This window comes from Gambusia affinis, linkage group LG03 (genome assembly GCF_019740435.1).
Source record: "Gambusia affinis linkage group LG03, SWU_Gaff_1.0, whole genome shotgun sequence".
NCBI classification, from domain to species: domain Eukaryota; kingdom Metazoa; phylum Chordata; class Actinopteri; order Cyprinodontiformes; family Poeciliidae; genus Gambusia; species Gambusia affinis.
The window spans coordinates 24480241-24505259 of record NC_057870.1 but is presented as its reverse complement, the minus strand read 5'-3'; the positions used below and the strand labels follow the sequence as shown (position 1 = coordinate 24505259).

Sequence of the window (25019 nt, the reverse complement as noted above, 5' to 3'; positions counted from 1 at the left end):
CTGGGAGACAAGCAGAAGTTAAGGTTTTTACTGAATATTTACACCAAAAAGCCCAAAATGCAGAAAGTGTTTTTTTGTTTTTTTTGAGAGCTGAGGTACAACGTTCAGATATGTGCCTAACATGTGTTTGAGGAGGAGCCAACAAGATCAGCAACTCTGACACACATCAAGTTGAGGCCCCTGAATACTCGTGTTCCAGCTTGTATTGGATTTTTACCGTTGCGGTGGCAACGTCATGCATTTCCAGAGAACGGTGTAGAGAGCGAGCAAAAAGGCAATGAACACGGAGGCTGCGATTGCACCTAAAAACACAAATATGATGTGATTTAAGCATGACAAGCATAAGGTATCAATCAAGTTTATTTGTATAGCACATTTTCAGCAACAAGGCAGTTCATAATGCAGCTTTGTAATCTTTTTAACTCAGTAAACAGGTTTCTTCATGCAGAACATAAGCCACGACTGAATGCACTTAGTTTTTTCTGACTAACAGCACAAACACTTCAGCTTCCATTTGACAAAAAATTAAAACAGTGACATATCATTGTTTAATAATTTTTATTTTTTTATTTTTTCACAACTCAGGCTCTTTCCACCTAAAACTACAGCAACACTTTCATCAACACAAACACATCACATTTCTTCACAAAAAATAAACCACCTCCCAGCATTTACACTTGTAATTTATTGAATAGAAATGCTCATTTATTGCAGGATTTGTTTGACAGGATGCTTAAAGACAAAATGAACACTTTCCATTCGTTTAGGGATATTTTAGAACAGAGAAATAATAAACCAAACACAAATTTCCATTCTTTTTGTGCTAGGTTTGCTTAGTGAATAAAGTATTTATAATAAAATGACATATTTCAGAGTGTTCGTCTAATAAGCTTTTCTTTTAAACTGCTCACCAGGTATGATCCCGTTGGTCCTTGTTAAAGAATCCTTTGTGTTGGACGGATGAGTAGCAGCTGCACTGGAAACTTTAGGAAACCAATACAGAGAAAAGTAAACAAAACACTGCTAACAAAACTGATTTTTAAAACCGATGTACATGTTAATTGATGTGAGGCTAAAGGGCAATGTCAGTAACATTTTCTAACTGTATATGTTTTTATTATTATATTATTTTTGTGTTCAAGATGTTATTTTTTAGTTTTTTTTTCTTTTAGTCTGGTTTTACAGAAATCATTACGATGCATCTAAACCAATATACATACCATTTAGTCCCATCTTAGGGTAAAATAATATGCAAAAAAATAAGAACTTATCAGGATTCTTTTTAGGATGCACCTGTGCAGGCTAAATTAGATAAAGACGTTGTAACCAATGAAACATATCTTCTTAAAATAAAAAAGGGGACTGTCAGTCACACTGTTGGTTTGCAGTCCTTTAGGCCTGACAGGATGACGTAGAGCTCAACTGAATTTACCTGAAGCGGACTGACTGGACCTAATTTTTGTTTGGCACTGCATCTAGGTGCAGCAATCTTAAAGCCCCTTTGTGTTTATTGACACTATCGGCTGTGAAAGACACGGTTGTACTCAACGTGCATGTAAAACACAAACAGCCTATCTCTAACCAATCAGCAGCTTACCATTTAAATTTAAAAGCTCTTCTCTCGGATTTGGGTCAACCATCTGAAATGCAGCAAAAAATATTCTGCTTTGAGTAAACAAAACAGTAGGGCAGTGATTCCATGCAGGACAGAGACAATCGCTGGTGGCAATTTTCTGGTCAACAGCACCTGTTGTCTCAATCAGAGCTTTAAACTAAAGAGAGGGGGGAAAAAACACAAGAAAAATCGAAACAAGGAGCAGATCCCGCAGCTCACTGCAACAGCTTAAACTTGCTGCTGGAAATCAAACAATGTGTGGACATCAGAGCAACAACGTCAGCCAAGATAAATGTTATTACTTCACCGCATGTTCTCAGGTTTGCAAAAATATCGTGCAGCTTAAGTCGCTTATGAACCTCTTCTAACTGCTCACCTTTGAGATGAAAGTTTGGTGGTTGATAGCCGAGCTTTTATTTTCCATCTTTATCCACATTTCAGAGATACAAGTTCAAACTGCTGAACTGCTCATTGCTTTCTTCAGTTCAGCTGCGATACTCAACGCGTGTTTGGTGATGCATTCACGGACCTCCTTCAAACTCGCATTTTACAATTCTTCATAAGACTAAATTTCGGAAACTTCAAGTTAAAATCCTGCAGTGGTTTAAAACAACACATTAGGACATGCAGTGTACATTAGTACATAAGTACTAATGTGTTGTGAAGCTCACATTTGGATATTTTACCTATATTTTAAATCTGCGCTGAGGGGGGGAAATGGACTTCATTCATTTGGCAGAAAGAATTTATACAAATATTCAGAATAAATAATAAAAAAATACTAAGACTGAAACAATGAGGAATAATGAAACTTCTAAAAATAATGGTTATTTATTGGTTAAATTACACCGGAGATTTTTTTCTTTTCACAATGATACAAAATGTCTTGTTTGCTTCTCTTTTAAATATTGCTAACCAAATTTTAGAGCTTACCAAAAGTATTTATGTAAACTACTAAGGTTTTATAAATAGTATAAAACCTTAGTAGAGGAGCTTTTCATTACGTTTACTTGAATTTCATTGCCAAATAAGAGCCAACAGTTTTCTTTATTTACATTAGTTAAATTTTAGGGCCACATTTTTATTTTGATAAATATGAGGGAGTTGAGAAACATATTTATTTATTTTTTCATTTTTTAAGAGAAATGTTTTATTAGCACAACAAAAAAGGGCATGTTTTTTGTTGTCTGGACGAATAGGCAAAAGAAAAAAAAATTATAAATTAAGCCAATTGGATCCTCTAATCTCTTAAATAAATGCTTTAAAGCGGCATGTTTAAATAAAAATTACTAGGCAACAGTCCGATAAATTAAAATACGTCTCCTCTTTTAAAGCACCTGCATCTGTAAACTGCTCATTCTCTAATTTCTTCCAGTATAATGCATTTCTCACAGCAAGTTAGCAGCTTCTCCATCCAGGATCAGGACAGAATGGCTCCCCAAATTTGGCCTGATTTCCTCCAACTGTGGATAAATATATTTAATGCTTTTACAAATGAAAAGAAGCGACACAACAGGCATTTTGATTTTTATCTGAGCATGAATAAATGCTCTATAAAGAACCCGAACAAGCTCACGATGCAATAAACTAGTACCAATAAAGACAGAGAATGACAGCTGATCATTTGATTTTAAAAGTGAAGCTCACATTTGGATCAAAACATTTAATGCAAACCATTTAAACCAACACAGCGGCCACTGGACCGGAGCGTACAGCATAACACCAGAAAAACATTTTCAAAAGACTAAGTCAAAGATCTGGAAAAACAAAACAAGAAAGTCACTGGACAAGCCTCTCGTCAACCTTAGTCAAAAGTAAAGCTTATCAAAGTTTAATCAAGTGTCCGTTGTGAGAAACATTTTGAGCTTTTCTCTGCACTGCAAAAGAGACACACTGCAACAGTTTGCAGATATTGCACCAAAGTTTACACTGTAAAAGCAGAAAGAGCAACAGACGGCACAAGCTTCTCAACACACAGAAACACACAGGCACTCAGAATCTACACAGGCTGCAGCTGTATGTTGGATCACAAATGGACACAATGAGAGCAGAGAAACATCTGAAACACAGATCTGAAGGCAGAGTTTCATCAGAAATCCTTTTTCCACTCAATTCAACATAAATATGAAGCAAACGGTGCTCGCTGTAAGAAAAAGTCAGAAGTGGGGTGACTAAAACCCACCCAGACAGGGGTGGGCTCCTGTGGGGGCGATCCGTGTTTCGAGAGGAACAGAAGACGAGTGCAGCTGTTTCTGAGCGGGCAAAACTCTGTTCAGGTCACGTGTGTGTTTTGGATATCAGAATAAATAACATGCTTAGGGATTTTTAATATATCTGACACCAAATCTTCTACTCCTCTTCAGCTTTAAGTCTCATCACACAACACAATCAGCCAAGGCAGGAATGTTGAAGACTTCATTTAACATCAGACAGACAAAGGCAACAAAGCAACTAAATGTAGCAATGCAAAGATGCTTAAAATTTTACATAAAAGTCTGAAAAGTTATAATATTGTGTCTTTCAGAGTCTAATTGAGATTATAGTACATAAAGATAGCGCCCCCTGTTGGACATATATGCATCTAGCTACAAGGAACCCAGTTTTGACATGTTGAATATATGAGATTGTCAGTTGCTTTGAAGCAAAAGCACACGTGTGGTTAATACTCTGTCAATAAGTTTAAGAGATCAAGATATTAAGTTTAGATTCAACTTGAATAACATTAGATGGTTTGAAGACGTTCTAACGACACACCGGCAGTACTTAACGTCACGCTAAAATATTCTCAGCTGGTCAGAGTCGCCACACAGATGTTTCACCTTTGATAAGGTCTGAAGCATGATTCAAAACTGTTACTTCCTCCCACTAAACGCCTTCAGTCCTTCAGCACCCATCACATAGAGGTCCAGTTTAAAAGCGGCCACCGTTTTTTCTGCTCCCCATCTGGGATTGACACAGCGTCCTGGTGGAGAGCGCGTCGCTGGTGCATGATGGGGGTTGTAGGAAAAGCAGAAAGCCAGAGAAACGTTTCCACAAGGACGAGGCGCCAACATCACATGATTTCACAGCAGGAGTTCTGTTTCCGTGCCTGCAAAGGTAGCAAAGACCACAACGCTCACTGTAGCAGCAGCATGAATCCAGTTTAATGTTGCAGGAGTCCGCCATATTTACAGTCTTGTAGAAGGCTTTAGACTGGTTTCCCAGGTGCTCCGACTTTGACACGAGATCATCCAGTTTCTCTCCTCTTTCCAGCAGACTCTCCATGGTGTTGTGCTGCAGAGGACAAAATGTTGTCATGAAATAGTGCAGCACAAAGATTTGTATTCAAAGCTATCAAATAGGTCTGTAAAAGTCACGTAAAATGAGGAGATCCCATTTAAAAATATAACACCTGCAAATCCACACTAAAGCACAACAGATGTCAACTAAACTTTGAAATTAGTTCACTGCTTGTTTTGACATCTGAATTAAAATACATCTGTTCTTTCCTTTATTAGTTGCTGTCTAGTTCAGATAGTAACTTTACTAAGTTAAAGGTTTCAGGATGAATTGATGCTGTTCAGCAGACATCATTTTCATGATCCATTCGCGACCTTAACATTTGACACAGTTTGACACAGATTCACCAGTTCCATGTTTTTATATATATATATATATATATGCTTTAAAGCATTTAAATACTGACAGATAATGATCAAAAGTATTTAAAAACTGTTTTTTGTTAAAGCTTGTATTAATTACTATTCTAAATATTTCTTCAAGGATTTAATTTAATTTGTTCTTAATCAGTTTGAGTTGGTACAGCTGAGGATGCACTGGATGTTTCCTATCTTAATTCAGCTGAAGCATAAAGGACAGACTCATCGGTCTAATTACAGCACACAAACAGACTGTCCGGAAGGAAGTGGCTGTCTCCATTAAACTTCATTATGCGAATAATTACAATTCAGCTTCTCAGTTTGCATTGCTGGCATTGCAAGGCTTAGATAGTCAATAGACAGAAAACTGAATACATATCTTATGCCTAAATACACCAAGGCATCAACACCCATTTCATATTAATTTGGAATTACTGTGAAGAGGTTTACCAAAATGATCTTTGTCTCATCCAGCTCTGCTTGTACTTTGGTCATGGCGTCTGCTTCCCTAGGGTTCTGAGGAAGAACAACATTTAGAGCAAAACCAGCATTCAGCTTTAACATGACTTTCTTAAAATGCTTTTAAGGGGACACATATTTATCTGTGCAAAATCGTTTATCAACATTCTTATTAGCAGATGTTGAAACAAGTGACTCAAGAAGAAATCATCATTTTAATATATTAGGATATTCAAACAGGTTAAAACCTGTTTGAATACCTACCTGGTATTTCGAAAGGTGAATGTCCAGACCTTTGTAGTTTACAGTGTCAGGATTACCAGACGGCCAGTCTATACTGTCCACTTGCCTGGAAAACTCTTCTAATACCTACACACCACAAGATGTTTTAAAGAAATACAATTGAAAGCAAAATGATACCAAACTGCTTTGTTTTCATCCCCACCTTGTCGAGCAGAGTGAAGCAGACCCTCTGTGGGTATTCAGAGTCTGAGATCACCACGGCACTCAGATTGTCGTTTCTCACATACACATGGCAAAGATACTCTGCAAATATTTTTTAATAAATGCAGTTCAATTAACTCAGGAGAAATTTAATAGATAATATTCATTCTTCTTTTGGCAACTTCAAAGACTTTTGAAACTTAAAAAGAAAAAGAGGGGGAAAAAAAACAGCTGAGAGTTTCCTTGTAGCTGGACTCTGAAAGCCCGCCTCCTTTATGAGTCATTGACATGCAACTCAGGGCAAGTAACATAAACAGGAAACTGAGTAAAAGTTTGCATAAATAAATGGCAGAGGAATATTAAACAAGGAAACGTTTGAGGGTTTTCTAATAAAAATAAATGCAATGAAAATAGAAAACAAATTAAAACTCTGCTTTGTTTTCATTTGTACATTCAAAGTCTATAATATAATACACATCAGCAAAATAAGATCACGCAATTCGGAAATGTCACAAACTGCAAACTAATAGAAGGTAATATAGATTAATTTACTTTCAGAATCGGTCTCACCTTGCTCTTTGACTGAGGCACGGGTTCCGACAGATGTTCGCTCTGCAATCAAGGCACTGGTGAAGGTCATGAACTCCTGAACACTGAAGGTACAAAAGATGATTTTTATTGCTCATGGAAAAACAGTAAACAATTATTGAAGAAAAAAACCCCAACAACTTTTCAACAAATTTAGATAATAGAACGGTACAAACTCTGCAAGAATAGACCTGCAGAGACAAATAAGCATCACTGGTTTGAAAGTCCTTACAGTTGGTTCTGAATTTATTAAATGGAAGGAATTTTGGGGAATGGAAGGAATTCCCCACATGCAAATTTTTTTTTGCATGTGGGGATGAGTCTGACATCTAAGTTATGGATATGCTGCAGTGTGAGAGACCTATAAGAAATTATCAGGCCTTTCACACTTGAGTTCTTGAAATCTCCAGATTGGAGAGAACACTGTACAACAACAATGTGCTTCCAAGTCTCATTTATCTGGAGACACAGTAAATTTTAATAAAAGTGAGAAGTAGAAGTATGTTATTTAATGTTTTTAAAAACCCACTCAAGTTTTTATGGATGAAATTGTTTGTTTTGATGTAGAATTTACCTAAAATACGTAAACATACCTACGTATATTCCTTTTCTTTTTTTAAATATATTTATTGAGATCTATAAAATAAATGGTATAAGAGACTTTCCATAAACTGTAATTGTTTGGGTCAAGTCTGTAATCAGCGGTCAGTAAGGCTCACCTGGAGCGCTGAAAGAAGCTGAAGGAGGACAGGTCATAGGCCGCTTTGAGCAGGTTGGCTTTGGTCGCTCCTTTGTAGAGGACGCTGAGGCTGTAGAGCTTCATGTCACCGCGGGATCAGGTCTGGTAAGAGGACACGGTGGTCTACACACGACACAAACAGGATCACATGAGAGTATTTTATCTCTTAGCCAGCTCAGCGACTGAAACCACAAGCGAAAGGAGCCTCCGTGCCGACAGATGGAAGGGGGTTTACGGTCTGCTACGTTTACCGCAGTAACTGACAGAAAGCCACGTAGAGTTTTGATTACATAAATAATTACAATGTTAACTTCATAAACATTTTTTATTAAAATACTGAAACTAATTAGCCACAGATGCTATATGTTGTGAGGCCCGAGCTAACTTACCGGGACAAAACAGTAGCAAAATCCCTCAGTTCCCGTCAAAACAACACAACCCACTGAAGTAACATCGACTACAGCTCTCAGATATGTAGGAAAAATAAACCGTCACTAAATCACGACACAATTTTATTTATCTCAGTTGTTAAATTAGAACTTCATTAGTCAGACACTCCTATCAGAGAGTTGACTCGGTGGAAACAGACGCGTCGCAGTTTCTTCTTCCCCCTTGAGCTTAGGAGTGGATTACAATTACAGATAAAAGCGACACCTACCGGACAGGAGTATGCTACGCAGACCAAAATAAAGGAAAACGAGAAAAGAAAATAGTGATAAACCCAAAAGAAAAGAAAGTTTAGTTTTAAATAAAATTCAAAAGTTCTGTCAAAATAAAATTTAAATTCTTCTATGTGGTCAAAAAACTAAAGATTGGTTTGATTTTCTAAATTAATTTATTTGGCCTTTAGTGATCCATATTAAAATTCAGGTCAAATCAACCCATTCATAGATGAAAGTTCTCAATTATTTGAAGAAAAAAGAATTTCAGCATAACGCTAGGGAATTCGGAAATCAGCTCATTCATTTGAAATTATTAAATTCATATTTATATTTGTATTATGACATCACTCTTGCTCTAAGCAAACTCTTGAAAAGCTATAAATTATCAACATATTCTGTACCTTTTTAATGATATTTTAATCTCAAATAAATTGTCAACTTTGCTTTAAAACATTTATATTATATTGAGCAGAAATAAGAATGTAAATAAGAATCAAGGATTGTTTTATTTATTATTATTTTCAGGATGTATGAACATAACTTTAAGTAAAGGTATAAAAACACCTGTCCCACATGGAGATTGAATTATTTTGAGGCCATGTAAAATGATCTGTAAGTAGCTGCAAAGATGGTATTTTACTATTTTTGCAGGTCTATTTATTCTAATTCTTTTTTTTCTTTCTTTATTTATAGTGAAAAATTACAGTAAACAGGCATGATGGAAAAATGCACTTAATCATGTTATTGTTTGCTTTGTTAAAGACTAACAACAGATGCCACCTCAAAGTTTCTCTATTATACTGCCATCTCCTGGATTCAGTTAGACTTAACTGTATTGTTTAGCATAATTTTGAGAAACATACATTTGGGCCTATGGCAAACTAGTCAAAAATATTTGTATAAATGTTTAAAATTGGGTAAACAAATAAATAATAAATACATCTTTAAATAAAATCCCCACTAAGTCCTGAATTTTCTGTTCTGTGCCTGCATACTCTTTCTTCTGCATTATAATTTTCAATATAGAGAGTGAGAAAACTACTATTAGTATATTTAAGTGTTGTTGTATTGTTAAAAGATTGGATCTGATATTTTTGAGGCATTTAAAGCCAAATGTAAGCAGGAACTTTGTGATCTTTCACAAAAGGTCAGAAGAAGGTGGAATATTTTCATCATCATTTTACTTTTGCATTGACCTTCTTGAAACCTTTTGAAATTACCTTCAGTATCATTTTCTTATACTATTAAAAAATAATAGTCAAAGTCAAAAGAAAATTTTTTTTTGACTTTGTTTATCTATTTTGAGTCCAGGAAAATGCTTTATCATTTGAATTGTTTTTACTTCTAAGCAAATGGTGTACATTTATAGGTACAATGACTGAGTAGAAACTAATAAGTCTGAATTCGTAAGACATTCAGCATAAGTTACGAGCCTTTGAGCAAGACTAGAGCTGAATAAAAGGCAGCTCAAACATAAGGAAACTGAAGCTAGCTTAAAACCATTGCACAATATTGTATTAAATGTATAAATCATTGTATTATTTTAATTCAGTATTACTAATTTATTTAGTTAAATTAATTTATTATATTGGGGCTAAGAAATTAGGGTTTTTTTTGTTTTTTTTTCAGTCAACCAGCTGTTTTGTTTTTTTTTTAAACCAAAACATGGATCCCTCAAATGATGTTGCCTCTGGCAATCTTGCTCCATTTAACAATTTCCTCCTGGCCACTTAACTTGGGGTAAGTAAGTGTTTTTCATGTCACAAGAGGGCCTGTCAGTGATTTCCTTGGCAACGGTGGAAACCGTTAAAACTTCGGGTGCATCTGTTGGATCACCTACAGCAGAGGGAAGAAAGGTTGTGTGTTTCCAAGAACTGGTGCTAGTTTTGATAAGGAATTAGAGCAACGCAATCAGTGAGGAGTGCAGCCACGGATAACAAGACTTGCTTGTTATCTTGTTTTTTTGGTTCACATATTTACTTTTCATCAAGCCTGTAATATCTGTGGAATAAAGGGCCTGCTTTACATCTAATTTTTTTTTATTTGATAGCTGTGGCACTTTCAGAATGTAAATCAAGAATGAAGAAAGAAGAATAGGACTCATTTTTTTAGGCCATGTAGCCTGCTTAGATGGATGAAGACACATAAATATTTGTTTTTCTTTTTACTTACTGGAGCGTATTTTTATACATATCTGACACCTTCAAGAAGGGATGCTTGAGCTCTTGAAGGAAAATCCTTTCCTTTCTGCATGTAACATCTGTAAGAATGGAGGAGAATACATGAGCTTTTTTTCATGCCTACTTTCCAAGTGATTTTATTTGACCGACAACAAGTCAGAAATGTAAATGTTTAACATATAAAGTTCACAGGCTGGACACATAGGACTTAAAATACTAGGCCTGTGTCTCATTAAAAATTAAGGGATCTATTTTCTTTTTTTTCTTTTTTTTTTTTTTTACATTTTATGCACCGACTCCAAGGCAAAACATCACCAGAAGCAAAAATCTGAGAAAGTTCAAACTCCAACGACAGAACCCTGATGGTTGGGAGGAGAGTCAGGATTTAACCTTCGTTCAAAAGCAATGGATAAGGTAATGATTAAAGTTTTTTTTAAAAAAAAGCAAACTTACATAATCAGAAAATGGGTCATGGGGAACATCTTGCAAAACAAACATCATTAACTCTTCTCAGTCCTGGTAAAAGATTCAGAAACCTTAAAGTAAAATATTTTTTATCATAGACAGAGTAGTTTTCACTGAGGTGTTTTTAAGCCTCATTAAGCATTAATTTGAGTTAATTTACTAAGCGTTTCACAAATACCATTTAAAAATATGTAAACAAATTCACCATGTCCATAATTGTCGACACCCCTAACATTTACTACAAAATAAATTATAGCCAAAGCACTTTTGCATTTTATCCTTTACACTTAAGATCTGTTGTAAAAGCCACATTGGTCGTTTCCCTGAAATGTAAATATGACCAAACACAGAGGCTCATTTCTCTTAGACACTCTTTGAAATAGGAAAGACAAGAGAATATCTTATTCAATTCAATTTAATTCAATTAAAGTAAATGTATCTTAATCTTCAAAGGTCAGGAAATGTCTACAATAAAATGGCTTCTAACTAAAACTGCTCATATGTACTAAGAGAAACAATTACAATGTTTTTCATGTTGGCAACTGTGGGGCTGGGGGGAGGCAAATGTGGATCCATTGTTTATTTTGTCACCACTATGCACTGTGAGTAAAGGAGCTTCAAAAAAATTCAAAGGTTTCTGTTAATGAAATGCAAAAAAGAGAAACATCTTGGGGTAACCAAGTCTCTATAACAATATGTAGAATCCAAATCTTTCCTTAACATGTGTGCCAGTACATGTACATGATGTTGCTCACAATATTGTAATGCTATTCTATATGTGTGCTTAAGATCATTCAGCTTTAAGGCTCAAAAGACCAAAGGGACACAGTCTGATGTCAGCGTTGGTCAGTTAGTGGTTCTGTATGGATGCATTAAAATCAGTCAGTCAATCAAATTTTATTTGCATAGCACATTTCAGCAACAAGGCATTTCAAAGTGCTTTACATCACAATGGCATAAAAACACAAAAGTCATACAACATAGAATCAACAATTGAAACATTACATTTAGTGAAGTTCTATCATTAAATTCTTAAATCTGAAAATAAATACTGCAGTTCTTGGAGGAACATGGGTCACTCTGCAGTAATTCAGTCACCCATATTTGTTTAATCTTCCTGTGCTGTAGAGGGATGGTGCCTTTCTCCAACCATCAGTGGGTGGGAGATGGTTTAGACTCTGGACAAGTCAGCAGTCCAGCCCACAGAGACACAGGGCAATTAACCAGGCACACACAAATTCAATTTAATTCATGTATACTTCTTCTATTCCAATGGAAAATTAAAACTCAAAATTAATTGTTTTGTTTTAAATGGAGTTCTGCAAAACACATATTTCACGTGACATGACTTTGACTGCTAAGCTTCTACCCAATCACCCAGTAAAGCATGTCCAGAAAATTATTAACTAAATTATGGCAACAGAGACTATAGCTATTGTTTTATATCATGTTCATATTGGATTTTTGTTAGACTGATGCAACACATTTGGAAGTAGAACTGGGACAATTTGTAAAATGCACAGAGCATGTCCAAGAGGAATATCACATCAGGCTTTTTGTCTTGATAAATTTTATCTCTCATTAGTGACCACAATGCTCAGATGTCGTAGTTATTGGATGCCTTGTATTAAATTATGATCTGCAAAATACTCACAAATTTAGTCTTGATTTCATGGCTGTCATCATTGCTGCTCTGGGTCTGTAGCTGACTTTGTCAAAGACAGCTGGAGATCCATCAGGCAGGTCTCTGTTCAAACAGCCAGTGTGAGTTAAATTAACTGGATAATCAGCTATTGACAAGCACTTGGCCCATGTTCAACTCTGTTCAGTAAAAGGTTGCAACACAAACTTGGAACATTTTGTTTCTGATTGTTTTACAGTCGGAGTGGGATTTTTAAAGTGTCCTAATTCTTAAAAGTTTTCTGCTTTCTGCTATTTAGGTAAATCTATCCATTCAGCAGCATAGCATTTGTTAGTCATAAATACTGTTTCTTACTTGCAAAAATCACACATTTTAAACTGATGATGATGCAATTCTTACACAAAACATCTGGATTAAATTCTTTGAAACTGGATGAAAATAAAAGTGATCCATAGTAGAATTTTTCACCCATTTAAACAATGAAGACCTCTGTTTGTAGGTGAAAGGTCAAAACATTGACCGCCTATGCTAATTATACCATTTTCAACAGATCAAAATCAGTAATTTTAGGATTTTTCTCTGATATAAATGGAAGATGCTATGAGGCCAAAAATACTGATGTTGTTGTGATGTGCATCTCTAAAAGACAAATATCCTGTTTTATTTGTCACTAATCCTTCATAAGGAGTCCAGAACATTAAAAATGTAAAATAAGTTTTGGGCAATTTTAGAAGAAAATTTTATGGCTAAACAATTTAGTCCTTTACTGTCCTTTTTGAAAAAGCTGATAATTTGTAATTATAGATTACATCCAATTATTATAATTATTCCGATTATAAGCACTGCTTAACTTACATCTATGGTACATTTCAAAAGCTAGTTTCTTTACACAGACATCCAACAGTCTGGACACTGGTGCCAAAGGTTCACTTTACTTAACTTTTATGAGTCCTAACCTCAGAGTTATAAAAAGCTTTGACCTGCCTTCTGTTAAACTATCTGATATGATAAGAGCAGAAGGCCTTCATCATTATCGCTCTACTGTTAGTTTTAGAGGTCACTCACTCCACTCTGGGTCTAATTATAGGTCTTTTTCTAATTTTAAAAATGCTAACATGGAACTCTGTGACCCATTGAGCAACCCTGTAACTATCCGGGTAAAAACAGAAGGATTTTATAACAAAGCTTCTGTCTGGATTTATTTAATCTGTGTTGTAAAATAGATTGCAGCTAAGCCCCACAAAAGCAAAAGGGAAAGTGATAACATAACTTAACTTTCTTATTTTGCCCAGGACACAAAATATGGTGATCAATAAAATAAATCAAATGCATACATTATTGCATCATCGTTTAAAAAAAGAAATCTAGATTGCCCAGAGAAGACTCTGCAACAATATGACTTGCAAAAGTTATTATAATTTGCATGGATAGTATCAGACTTCTAAATCAACTTTTCATGTTTTCCTCATACTTAATCAAACTTTCTAAGATGAAAAATTAAAACAAAAATTCAAAATTAAAATCTATAGTTTCTGAAATATGGTTATTATAACAGGTAAGTAATAATAAAATCAGGTTACTATATAAATTAATAATTATGTCTGGACTTTGTGTATATCATGACACAACTTAAATAGTTATGCAAGTTCGATATTAATTAAGCTTTTTGGGATAACTATATATATTATTAGTATTTGTTACTATTTGCTATGTAAATAGTAATATCCATTTATTGCAAAACTGCAATTACATTGTTACAATATTCGGCGAAGTTCAAATTAGCTTGTGTGCAAAGACCTTGGACCCAATATTTGAAATCAGGACACATGGAGGATTTCAGGTTTTTTTTACATACCAGTCTTATCTCTGAACCACTGTGGGTGAGTGTGTATGTGTAAACTTTCATCAGCAGATGGGACGGGGCTGAGGAAAGGGGAGGGCAGTTCAGCACATCCTGCCCACTTCACCTGGGCATAAAAACGGCCAGGGGTCTCAGTGACACTCACACTTCACCACCTCTGGATCCAACCACACACACTGGGAGGACACACACTCTCTATTCTCAGAAAATACATCCAAGATCATTTTTAACCAAACTTTCCAAGATGCCGTGCATCAGCAGCCAATTCGACCAGATGATGAAGCTCTCTGGTAGCTACAGTGATGTGGTTAAAAAAATTTGTATGGTAAGATGGACTTTCTATCTGCAGGTTGATTTTATTTATTTATTTTTTTTTTATGTTTAGGACTGCCTAAACATTGTGAAGGAAAATTAATTTTTTTGTACTCATCAATTTGCCCAGGACCTGGGCTTTACCTTGTCCAACACAAAAGCTTGAGAAAAATGTCCTTTTGTGCCACTTCTTATCGGCTCTGTTCTTCTTCAACTGCAGGTGGAGCAGATCCTGTCTGAGTTTAGATTGAACAAAGAGGAGCTGGAAGAAGTCATGAAGAGGATGCAGCATGAAATGAACAGAGGACTGCGTTTAGAGACCCATGAAGAGGCCAGCGTCAAAATGCTTCCGACCTACGTCTGCTCCACCCCTGAGGGATCAGGTAGGAATTCACTCTGTATAAAGAGAAGGAAATAATCCTTTAAAACTTTAAAATTGAAGTGAACAATTGTCTATGAAGTTCAAATGAAAATAATTAAAACATGTTCTTTGGTTTGACAGAAGTGGGAGATTTCTTGGCTCTGGACCTCGGAGGGACAAATTTCCGTGTGATGCTTGTGAAAGTGGGTGAAGATGAAGAGGGAAGTTTCAAGGTGGAGACAAAGAACCAAATGTATTCCATTCCTGAAGATGCCATGACGGGCACTGCTGAAATGGTCAGTGAAAACCTCTATTTCTCTTGTTTTTATGCCACCATTTGTTTGCCTTTTTCTACTTACAAATACTCAAAACACTTCAGCTTAGCTTAGAATCTGTGGATATTCAACTAGCTTAAATGGCTGTACTCTAATATCTTTTAATTTTCTGATTCTTTTAGCTGTTTGACTACATAGCAGAATGCATGTCTGACTTTTTGGACAAACACCACATCAAGCACAAGAAGCTTCCTCTGGGTTTCACCTTCTCCTTCCCTGTACGACACGAAGACCTTGATAAGGTACAAATATAGTTTTTCCTGTTAGTAAACAAAATTATCTTTCATTTTGTAAAGTTCATCTAACTTAAGGTACTCATTTTTTTAATCAAACAGGGAATTTTGCTTAACTGGACCAAAGGTTTCACAGCTTCTGGGGCTGAAGGGAACAATGTTGTTGGTTTGCTCAGAGATGCAATCAAGAGACGAGGGGTGAGTAAATTTATACATTTTTCTCTATGTAAACAAGGTTATTGTTTGCAAACAAGCTAATATGTTACAATCTCATTGTACAGGACTTTGAGATGGATGTGGTTGCCATGGTGAATGACACAGTAGCAACCATGGTCTCCTGCTACTATGAGGACAGAAGCTGTGAAGTCGGGATGATTGTCGGTAAGAAGCCATAAACACATGCAAATGTGCATGCTCACCAGAGTTGCCAACCTTTGGAAGGAGCTTGAAGTGAGATGAGGGGAAGTGTTGAGTACTAAAAAAAAGTTTTATTTATTTATATATATATATATATAAAAGATAGAAAACAAGTTTTGGGGACTAATAATTGGTCATAAAAAGGCAACCTACAATGCTTTGTTTGTTTTCTCTCCAACATAACTGTAAATGTTTTTATAAATTAGATTTATTTGGAAAGAAGAGTGAGAGTTGGCAACACTGAGCTGACACAAACTCATAAAATGGCAGAAACTAATGTATTTTTTTGTGTGTGTGTTCATGTTTAAGGTACTGGCTGTAATGCCTGTTACATGGAGGAGATGAGGACTGTGGAGCTGGTGGAGGGGGAGCAGGGCCGGATGTGTGTGAACACTGAGTGGGGAGCATTTGGAGACATGGGCGAGCTGGAGGATTTCAGGCTGGAGTACGACAGAGTGGTGGACGAGACCTCAATCAACCCTGGACACCAGCTGTGAGTAAACAAGATGCATTAAAATTAAACATTCAACACTTTCACACAGGCACACATGTTTGTATTAGGCCCTGCAACCTTCTCAAATTAGTTAGTGAATTTAATCAGGACAAGGGTCAAGACATGTGCTGTCCACTCTGACCCCACCCTCCACTCTCCATCTCGTGTTGTTTTTATGAATTAAGCATCCCTCTATGGCAGAAATCACCTGACCCTAAACTGTAGTCTCTGTAAAGTTGCCGAGTTACCAGCTGTTTTCCTCAGGATGTAGGCAAATGGACAGAGCTTTCATACGTCAGTGGTCGGTCATTCAGCAGGTGGAGATGTCAGATTAATGACCCCTTTTGGCTGCTCGCCGTATCGCCTCCAAGCTTAATGGCTCTGTTTACCTTTTATGCTGGGTGCTGAGTCCAGCCTTAGCCTTGATGTCTCCTTCCTTATCCGGTCATTCTCTGTCTCCCAGCCTTTCTACTGAAACATACATCTGTTATCATGACACATTTCTTGTTCTTCACCACCTTTGACATGCCTCCCTCTGCCTTTTCTTGTTAATGCAGGTATGAGAAGATTATCAGTGGAAAGTACATGGGGGAGCTGGCGAGACTCGTCATGATGAAACTGGTGAATGAGAACCTGCTGTTTAACGGCGAAGCCTCAGAGCAGCTCAGGACACGAGGCAGCTTCGAGACGCGCTTTGTCTCCCAGGTTGAAAGGTAAGCATCAGCAGTGAGTAATGGAAAAACATTTCACTGATACTGCCCATAAAATGCATGCAAGCAGAGAAATAGGAAATGGCAGCTAGGCTACAGATGCTAGAAAGCAGATTAAAAAAAAGAAACTTTAGTGCTGAGATCATTAGACTGGAAACGAATTTTGATATGGAAGGCCAATGGTCTGTGTTTTACTACAGTTGTTATGTATTGCTAAATTGAACAGAGCTTAAATGGGACATGTCTGGAACAGGCCAAATTAAAAGCTGTATGTGGCCCTAAACAGAATTTGATTCAAACTTCCAAATGGAAAAAAAGAAAAAAAAAAACTATCATAAAGCAGAAAATAAAAAAAGCTCAAGTCTTTCTTTGGGCCCCCTGTTGATTTGGGGGTGCACAGGTTTCTGACTTGCAAGCATTTTACAGTCTAAATAAGATTCTAAAAAAAACAATAAAACAAAAACAAAATAGCAGGAAAATATATTTTTGAGAACAACTTTCTAAAATGTGACCTTCTACTATTTTTCAGTGACTCTGGGGACAGAAAGCAGATCTACAACATCCTCTCCTCTCTGGGTGTCCTTCCCACTGAGCTGGACTGTGACATTGTGCGTCTGGTCTGTGAGAGCGTCTCCACTCGCTCTGCTCATATGTGTGGCGCAGGCCTCGCTGGGGTCATTAACCAGATGCAAGAGCGACGCGGCCAAGATACCATGAAGATCACAGTTGGGGTTGACGGATCCGTCTACAAGCTCCACCCTTAGTAAGTCTTTTAACTGTCTGAATAGGTACAAATACGACTCCAAGAAGCATTAGTTCATGACAGATGTAGACTGCCTAATACTAACAGTTGTGCCTCTGTTTTGCAGTTTCCGTGACCGGTTCCACCAGGTCGTCAGGGAACTCACCCCTCATTCTGAGATAACCTTCCTGCAATCAGAGGAGGGCAGCGGGCGTGGAGCTGCTCTGATTTCAGCAGTGGCTTGTAAGATGGAATCATGGATCTGAAGAGAGGGATGCACTGAAGAACAGCAGAGAAAGCTCAGAATTAGGATGTTTGTGAAATCCTCTCCAAAGATCTGCTGCTGAGAGTAGTCGGATAGAGCACTTGCTGCTCACAGATTTAAGGACAAAGAGGCCTTTAAATATCTTGTGAATACAGCTTGTCTATAGTGTCATACCATCCTGTAGCAGTTGTATTGTTTCTGATCTTAAACAACTTGTTTACTGTTGCATTTGAAACTTTAAGCGGCACAAAAGCTAATGTAAAATACATGCACTGGTTATTTGAACCGATTTTAATGTGTATTTTAAAATGTAGCAAGCTAGTTAATGTACAGCGCAAATATTTTGTAAAAGCTGTTGTCAATCAGCACTAACTCAAATTCATTGCTTTCTTGTCTAATTTTGTTTGTAAGCATTGAAATATATGTTATTGTTTATTTAAAATTTTATGTTTACATCCTATTTACTTTGTCAGCATGTACTGTGTACTTTTTCTTACGTGTAAGATGAACTATACTTATACCTAAATGTAAATAAAACATCATAATTAAATATGAATTTTTGTGTGTGACTGACTTATTTGTGAGATATTTTTAATAATTAATCAGATCTCAAGTCTGTCAACAGGTCAGAACAATAATCAAACCACAACAAATGGAAAAATTGTGTCTTAATGTAGATAGTGGTTGAACATAGTTGGAGGTGAGCAATAGTTGAAGAGAACTTTAATGATAATGAAAATAATTCAGCAGGAAAACACAACAAGCCAGGGCACAAGAACAGCAGAAAGAACTAGAAGATTCCTGAAGAAATTTAACTGGGGCCTGCCAAATGTGCCTGTCGGTTTGGACCCAGCGTTCTGATGCTAAGAATTAGCATCAATGCTAAAGAAAGCTGCAATGTAATCAATAGCTTTTGGAGAATCACAAGAATGTTAAGTAAGCTGGACGAGCAACATTCAGTATGATAAAGTAAGTGTATTAGCTAAAATTAGCCAAAATACTAATGTAAGCATAAATACTTTCAGTAGCATGTGGGGTATCATTAGAATGTTTACTGTCATTTACTTACTCCATTAAGTATACTAAACATGGCTAATAAGTCTGAAAAATAGGTAATAGCTTATTTAAGCTAAAAGGCTAATGCTAATTAACTGCCTTGCTGTGCAGTTCCCTAACCTGAGAGAAACAGATAATGCAGAATGATATCTATCCAGAGGGGCATATTGAGGCTTTTATTTTGAAATTTGTAGTAAGCTTCATATTAAATGCCCACACTAATCCAATGTGTAACAGTCATTGAATTAAATCAGTCATATGACGCTCAAAAAAGCAATTACCTGATGTAAAAATTTTCAGGGGCTTTTATTATGAAATTTTCAGTAAGCTTAATTTCAAAGGGCCAAACTCATCCCATGTGTAACAGTGACTGAGTTAAATGAGTTATATACAGCCCATAGCAGCAAGTAGTTCTAAAGGCCAGCTCAGTCCTCCTCTGTTTTAACATAGTTAGAACTACAGTGATGCGTATTTGTAGTCCTAAGCAGCTCTCCCTGCTCTGGGTTCCGTTGCTATGGTAAGTAATCCTCTCTGCCAGCTGTGAGTGAGACATCCAGGGGGAGACAATTCTCTGTTTGAGCCAGCCAGTTTGACTAAAAAAAGCATTGCAAACAACTCTTTCCTGTTCGGGAACCGTAATACATATTCGAAAACCGTTTGAAGCGTTTAAGAGGGCTATTTGTCGTCTCCGATAGTCCCGCCCTTCATATCTCTACCTCACTCACAGTATTAACAGCGATGATATAAAGAAGGTGTGTGCCAAGGTCTGAAATTTTTCAGAAATACATGGAAGTGAATCAGTGAGATCTGTCAGATACCCTGGCGCATGACTTTGCTCTGAAGCACATGGAGAGAAAACCATAAGCGCTAGATAATTTTTGAAAACATTTGACCGGAGCAGGCATGCGTATCAATGTCATGACCGAGTTTCATACCAATCATGCGATATTTGTGAGCGTGAGGGCGACTTAAAAAATGATTTGGGGTCAAAATGTCACTCTGACTCTCACTCTAGCAGAGCGGCATTCACACTGTGATTTTTCCAAAAATCAAAAACTTTAGATCGCTTAGAAAGAAATTGTGGACAAACCATAATTCATATCGACGTGCTCTCTTACAAAGCAGTGACTGACTTGCTTTGTAAGTCAGTCACTGCTCTCCTTATGCATTGCTATGGGCAGGCCCCAATTAATAATACCTACATTTCTGAGTTTCATACGGCAGCAGCGGGGTTATGGATGGCATGTAGAAAAATAATCCTTTTGCCTTCCATCGTTGTCTGCAAAATTTCCTTATATAAACAATAACATGCAGGTGGTCTACATTTGTAAATATGATTATGATTAAGTCAGTGCACGTTACTTTTATATATATCTAGATCTATATCTATATAGAATATATATATATATATATATATATATATATATATATATATATATCTATCTATATCTATATCTATCTATATCTATATATATATAGATTTATCTATATATATATAGATATATATATATATATATCTAGATATATATAGATATATATCTAGATAGATATAGATATAGATAGATATAGATATATCTATATATCTATATGTGTATGTATATATTAATCTATCTATATCTAAATCTAGATAGATCTAGATATCTATATATAGATCTATATATAGATTCATAGAGAGCGAGAAAGATAGATATCTATCTATACAGACAGATAGATTTAGATATAGATATCTATATCTTGACCAGAAAGATCTATATATAGATCTATATAGATTTATAGAGAGCGAGAAAGATAGATATCTATCTATACAGACAGATAGATTTAGATATGGATATCTATATCTTGACCAGAAAGATAAATATTTTTCAAATTTTGTCCTAATTTGTATAAGTTTAGACTTCTAAAAGTCTGTTTTTGTTCCAAGTTGTTTATATTTTCTTTTTCCAAATCTCCCTTTAATTAATAAATGAGGTTTTCTTATTTTTTGTTTAGAATTAGAATTAAAACTCTTACGGTGGATGAACATGAGTGCTGATGTTGTTGAACGTGGGGGAAGCCGGAGCACCCGGAGTGAACCCACACCTACACAGGGAGACATTCCCCACTGTGTAGTCCTGGCTTTTTAATATTGAAATGTCCAATTAACAACAACAGCAGCTCTTTCTAAATTACCACTGATCACCCAAACCACACCTGGCCCCACCGCCCTTTTAAATCTGACATACTGGAGACATGAAGTCTACGCTGGATGGACTTTACATCTGTTTTTGAACTTGCGCAGAGATGTTGGAGATAAAACCTTTTTCAAACGCTTCCACAGTGAAATCTTTTTCATGGGGATCTCTTCTTCTTCAGAGACACTGATCTGCTCCGCTGGATCTGCAGCTGTTTGAGCCTCTGATTCCTGAGCTGTTTGGATTACTTCTTCCTTTAATTTACCGTTTACCTGTGGAGGGGATGTTCTCGGTGTTTCCATCAGACCACTCTCTGATTCTGTGGAAACTACAGGAACTTTATCCGTGACATCTTCTGAACCTTTGCAAGATTCTGTCTCTATTTCCTCAAAAGCTGTCTGGGGGATCTCCGGTATAATTTCTAAATCTGTTTTTAGTGTCTTGGTGTTTTGGACCAAGTTTTGCTCTGTCTCTATCGGGTTTCCAGTTTCCAGTTCAGCTTTCACTGCCATCTTTCTCGTTTTCTTACATCTAGATTTCTTTGATGTCTTTTTCTGATCTTCCTGGTCTCCATTATGTTGGGGTTCAGAAACAGTTTCTCCTTCAGTGATCTGCTGTGGTTTACTGATCACTGCTTCTTTTGTCTGAATCTTGTTTATAATGGAAGCCGTTGGATCCTCAACTGTTTCTAGAGTAGAAACTACTTGATGTTCACTGTCTTTTCCAGAAGCGTTTTCATTAGTGGGAGTCTCCAATTCAGAGGAAGCTTTTAATGCTGCCTTCCTCTTGATCTTACGTCTGGATGTCTTCGATGTCTTTTTCTGATCTTCCTGGTCTCCATTATGTTGGGGTTCAGAAACAGTTTCTTCAGTGATCTGCTGTGGTTTACTGATCACTGTTTCTTCTGTCTGAATCTTGTTTTTGATGGAAACTGTTGGATCCACAACTGTTTCCGGTACTGAAACTTTCTGTTCACTGTTTTCTCCAGAAACGATTTTATTGTTGAGCTTTTCAAATTCAGAGGAAGCTTTTAATGCTGCCTTTCTCTTGAACTTACGTCTGGATGTCTTCGATGTCTTCGATGTCTTTTTCTGATCTTCCTGGTCTCCATTATGTTGGGTTTCAGAAACAGTTTCTTCAGTGATCTGCTGTGGTTTACTGATCACTGTTTCTTTTATCTGAATCTCATCCCCAACTATCTCTGGTACTGAAATGTTTTGCTGGTCACTGTTTTCTCCAGAAACCTTTTCATTGCTAAGAGTCTCCAGTACAGAGGCAGCTTTCTTTCCTGACTTTCTCCTGTTCTTACCTGCTGATCTCTTGAATAGCTTCTCCTGATCCTGACACCCATTCAGCTCCGTTTCAGAGGGCTGTTTTCTTACCAATAAAATCAGCTCAGTTTGGGTTGAAATTGATTGATAAACTGGTTTGACTGGACATCTGGTTTCCAGTGTATCCATCTCCGTTTGTGCCGAAGTCGTTTGATGGACTGGTTTTACCTGAAAACTGGTTTCCAGTGTATCCATCTCCGTTTGTGTCGAAGTCGTTTGATGGACTGGTTTTACCTGAAAACTGGTTTCCAGTGTATCCATCTCCGTTTGTGTTGAACTCGTTTGATGGACTGGTTTTACCTGGTAACTGGTTTCCAGTGTATCCATCTCCGTTTGTGTTGAAGTCGTTTGATGGACTGGTTTTACCTGAAAACTGGTTTCCAGTGTATCCATCTCCGTTTGTGTTGAACTCGTTTGATGGACTGGTTTTACCTGGTAACTGGTTTCCAGTGTATCCGTCTCCGTTTGTGTCGAAGTCGTTTGATGGACTGGTTTTACCTGAAAACTGGTTTCCAGTGTATCCATCTCCGTTTGTGTTGAAGTCGTTTGATGGACTGGTTTTACCTGGTAACTGGTTTCCAGTGTATCCGTCTCCGTTTGTGTCGAAGTCGTTTGATGGACTGGTTTTACCTGAAAACTGGTTTCCAGTGTATCCATCTCCGTTTGTGTTGAACTCGTTTGATGGACTGGTTTTACCTGGTAACTGGTTTCTAGTGTATCCATCTCCGTTTGTGTTGAAGTCGTTTGATGGACTGGTTTTACCTGAAAACTGGTTTCCAGTGTATCCATCTCCGTTTGTGTTGAAGTCGTTTGATGGACTGGTTTTACCTGGTAACTGGTTTCCAGTGTATCCATCTCCGTTTGTGTTGAACTCGTTTGATGGACTGGTTTTAGCTGGTAACTGGTTTCCAGTGTATCCATCTCTGTTTGAGTTGAAGCAGATGACTGGACTGTTTTCGGCTTTGGGGTTTCTTGAAAATCAGTCTGAGTTTCAACAGAAACCATTGAATTCTTTCTTTGTCGTCTCTCTGAGAGTCCTTTCCTGATCAGATCCTTCTGCTGTTTAAGTTTTGCATTCAGTTTCTGATTTACATTGAACATCTCATCAAGCTGCTTGAATAAGTACTTCTGTACTTCCATATATTCCAGTTCAGTTTCCTTAAATTTAGCAACACACGTACACTGATTTGTTGTCTTTCCAGGAGATGGACTTCTCTGCTCTTTTTGCTCTTTTTGCTCCGGTGTGCCCAGCGGTTTGAAGATGGTGTTCTTGGAAAAGCTTTCCTTTTTCAAGGAAGCTGCCACATTATGATCTTGCGTTGGCATTGAAACACTTTGGGCTTCAATATTCTTGGTAAAAAATTGTATATCTACGCGAGGTTCTGACTTGGGCAGCATTTTCCAAAACATCTTCTTTCCGCTGCTGGGCAAACCTGTATGAAGACTTTGGTTTTCCGGCAGAGGTCCGTTATTAATGTCACTGTTTTCAGAAAAAAATGATAGATCTACGCAGGCATCAGGCTCGGGAAAAGATTTCCACAACAGTGGTGTCTTCTTGATGCGCTTAGTCTTGGATTGTTTTTCTACTTTCTGATCCAGTTCCTTCTGCAGTTTGGAGATGTCGTTCTTTTCAGTGACCGGTTGCGTTACAGAAATCTCAGGTTCCTCTGTGCAGATCTCCTTCTTTAAGGAATCTTTCTGGTCACGATCCTCCTCAGGCAGAGAAGTGTGCAGCTTTTCAACAGTTTCAGTGCCGGACTGAAGGGGCTGTTCCTTCTCTGTTGTCTCCTGCAGTACAGATGTTGGTTCCTGTTTGGCAATCAGTGAAACGTCTTCAGTGCTTTCAGATGAAATCCTAAGCTCAACAGATGCGTGTTTCTCCAACCAGATGTGGAATGGTATCATTTTCTTCTTGATACGTCTCGTAGTTGGTAGCTGTTCCTTTGACATGGAGGGCTGCTCTTTCTCTGCCACCTCGACTCTCTCCTGCCCTCCCGCGGTGGACTCTTCTCCACTGACCAGGGATTCGTTCTTCTTCTCAGTGTTTTCTGCAGAAACCTCTTGGTCAGCGGGGACGTGTTCCTCCGACCAGGTTTTAGATGGTACCAGGTTCTGCTCCTTGGACTCACTGTCCCCTTTCTGATCGATTGCCTCCAGAGCTTTGGTTATCGATCCATTGTCAGTCAGAGGTGAAGCGTCCTGCTGTTGGATGTTTTCAGCAGACGTCTTCAGCTCTTGCTGCTCCAACCAAACTGCAAACGACACCTTCTTCTTCTTCCGCCTGGGTGTCATTGGTGGCT

The 25019-nt window shown here is 37.2% G+C and overlaps 2 protein-coding genes across 6 annotated transcripts; one reads left to right on the top strand and one right to left on the bottom strand.

Moving 5' to 3' along the window:
• Positions 1-217: 217 nt before the first annotated feature.
• ykt6 (YKT6 v-SNARE homolog (S. cerevisiae)) lies at positions 218-8146 on the bottom strand. 4 transcript variants are annotated; one of them, XM_044112640.1, is made up of 12 exons: positions 7873-8146; positions 7464-7606; positions 6727-6809; positions 6158-6258; positions 5977-6081; positions 5704-5769; positions 4787-4888; positions 2953-4703; positions 1992-2209; positions 1598-1640; positions 912-983; positions 218-302 (listed from the first exon to the last, which is right to left on the bottom strand). In XM_044112640.1, exons 2-8 carry the CDS (start codon positions 7565-7567, stop codon positions 4668-4670), a joined length of 597 nt encoding a protein of 198 aa, XP_043968575.1. In that variant the 5' UTR covers positions 7568-7606; positions 7873-8146; the 3' UTR covers positions 218-302; positions 912-983; positions 1598-1640; positions 1992-2209; positions 2953-4667. The 4 variants fall into 4 exon arrangements, with proteins under 4 accessions (XP_043968575.1, XP_043968574.1, XP_043968576.1 ...); XM_044112639.1 differs by having other exon boundaries at positions 1598-1772; positions 1992-4703; XM_044112641.1 differs by having other exon boundaries at positions 1598-1662; positions 1992-4703.
• On the top strand, positions 7455-18717 carry gck (glucokinase (hexokinase 4)). 2 transcript variants are annotated; one of them, XM_044112637.1, is made up of 11 exons: positions 7455-7588; positions 10629-10739; positions 14826-14988; positions 15108-15262; positions 15424-15543; positions 15637-15732; positions 15816-15915; positions 16261-16444; positions 17002-17157; positions 17684-17917; positions 18024-18717. In XM_044112637.1, exons 2-11 carry the CDS (start codon positions 10731-10733, stop codon positions 18160-18162), a joined length of 1356 nt encoding a protein of 451 aa, XP_043968572.1. In that variant the 5' UTR covers positions 7455-7588; positions 10629-10730; the 3' UTR covers positions 18163-18717. The 2 variants fall into 2 exon arrangements, with proteins under 2 accessions (XP_043968572.1, XP_043968571.1); XM_044112636.1 differs by lacking the exons at positions 7455-7588; positions 10629-10739 and adding an exon at positions 14426-14618.
• The last annotated feature ends 6302 nt before the right edge of the window (positions 18718-25019 follow it).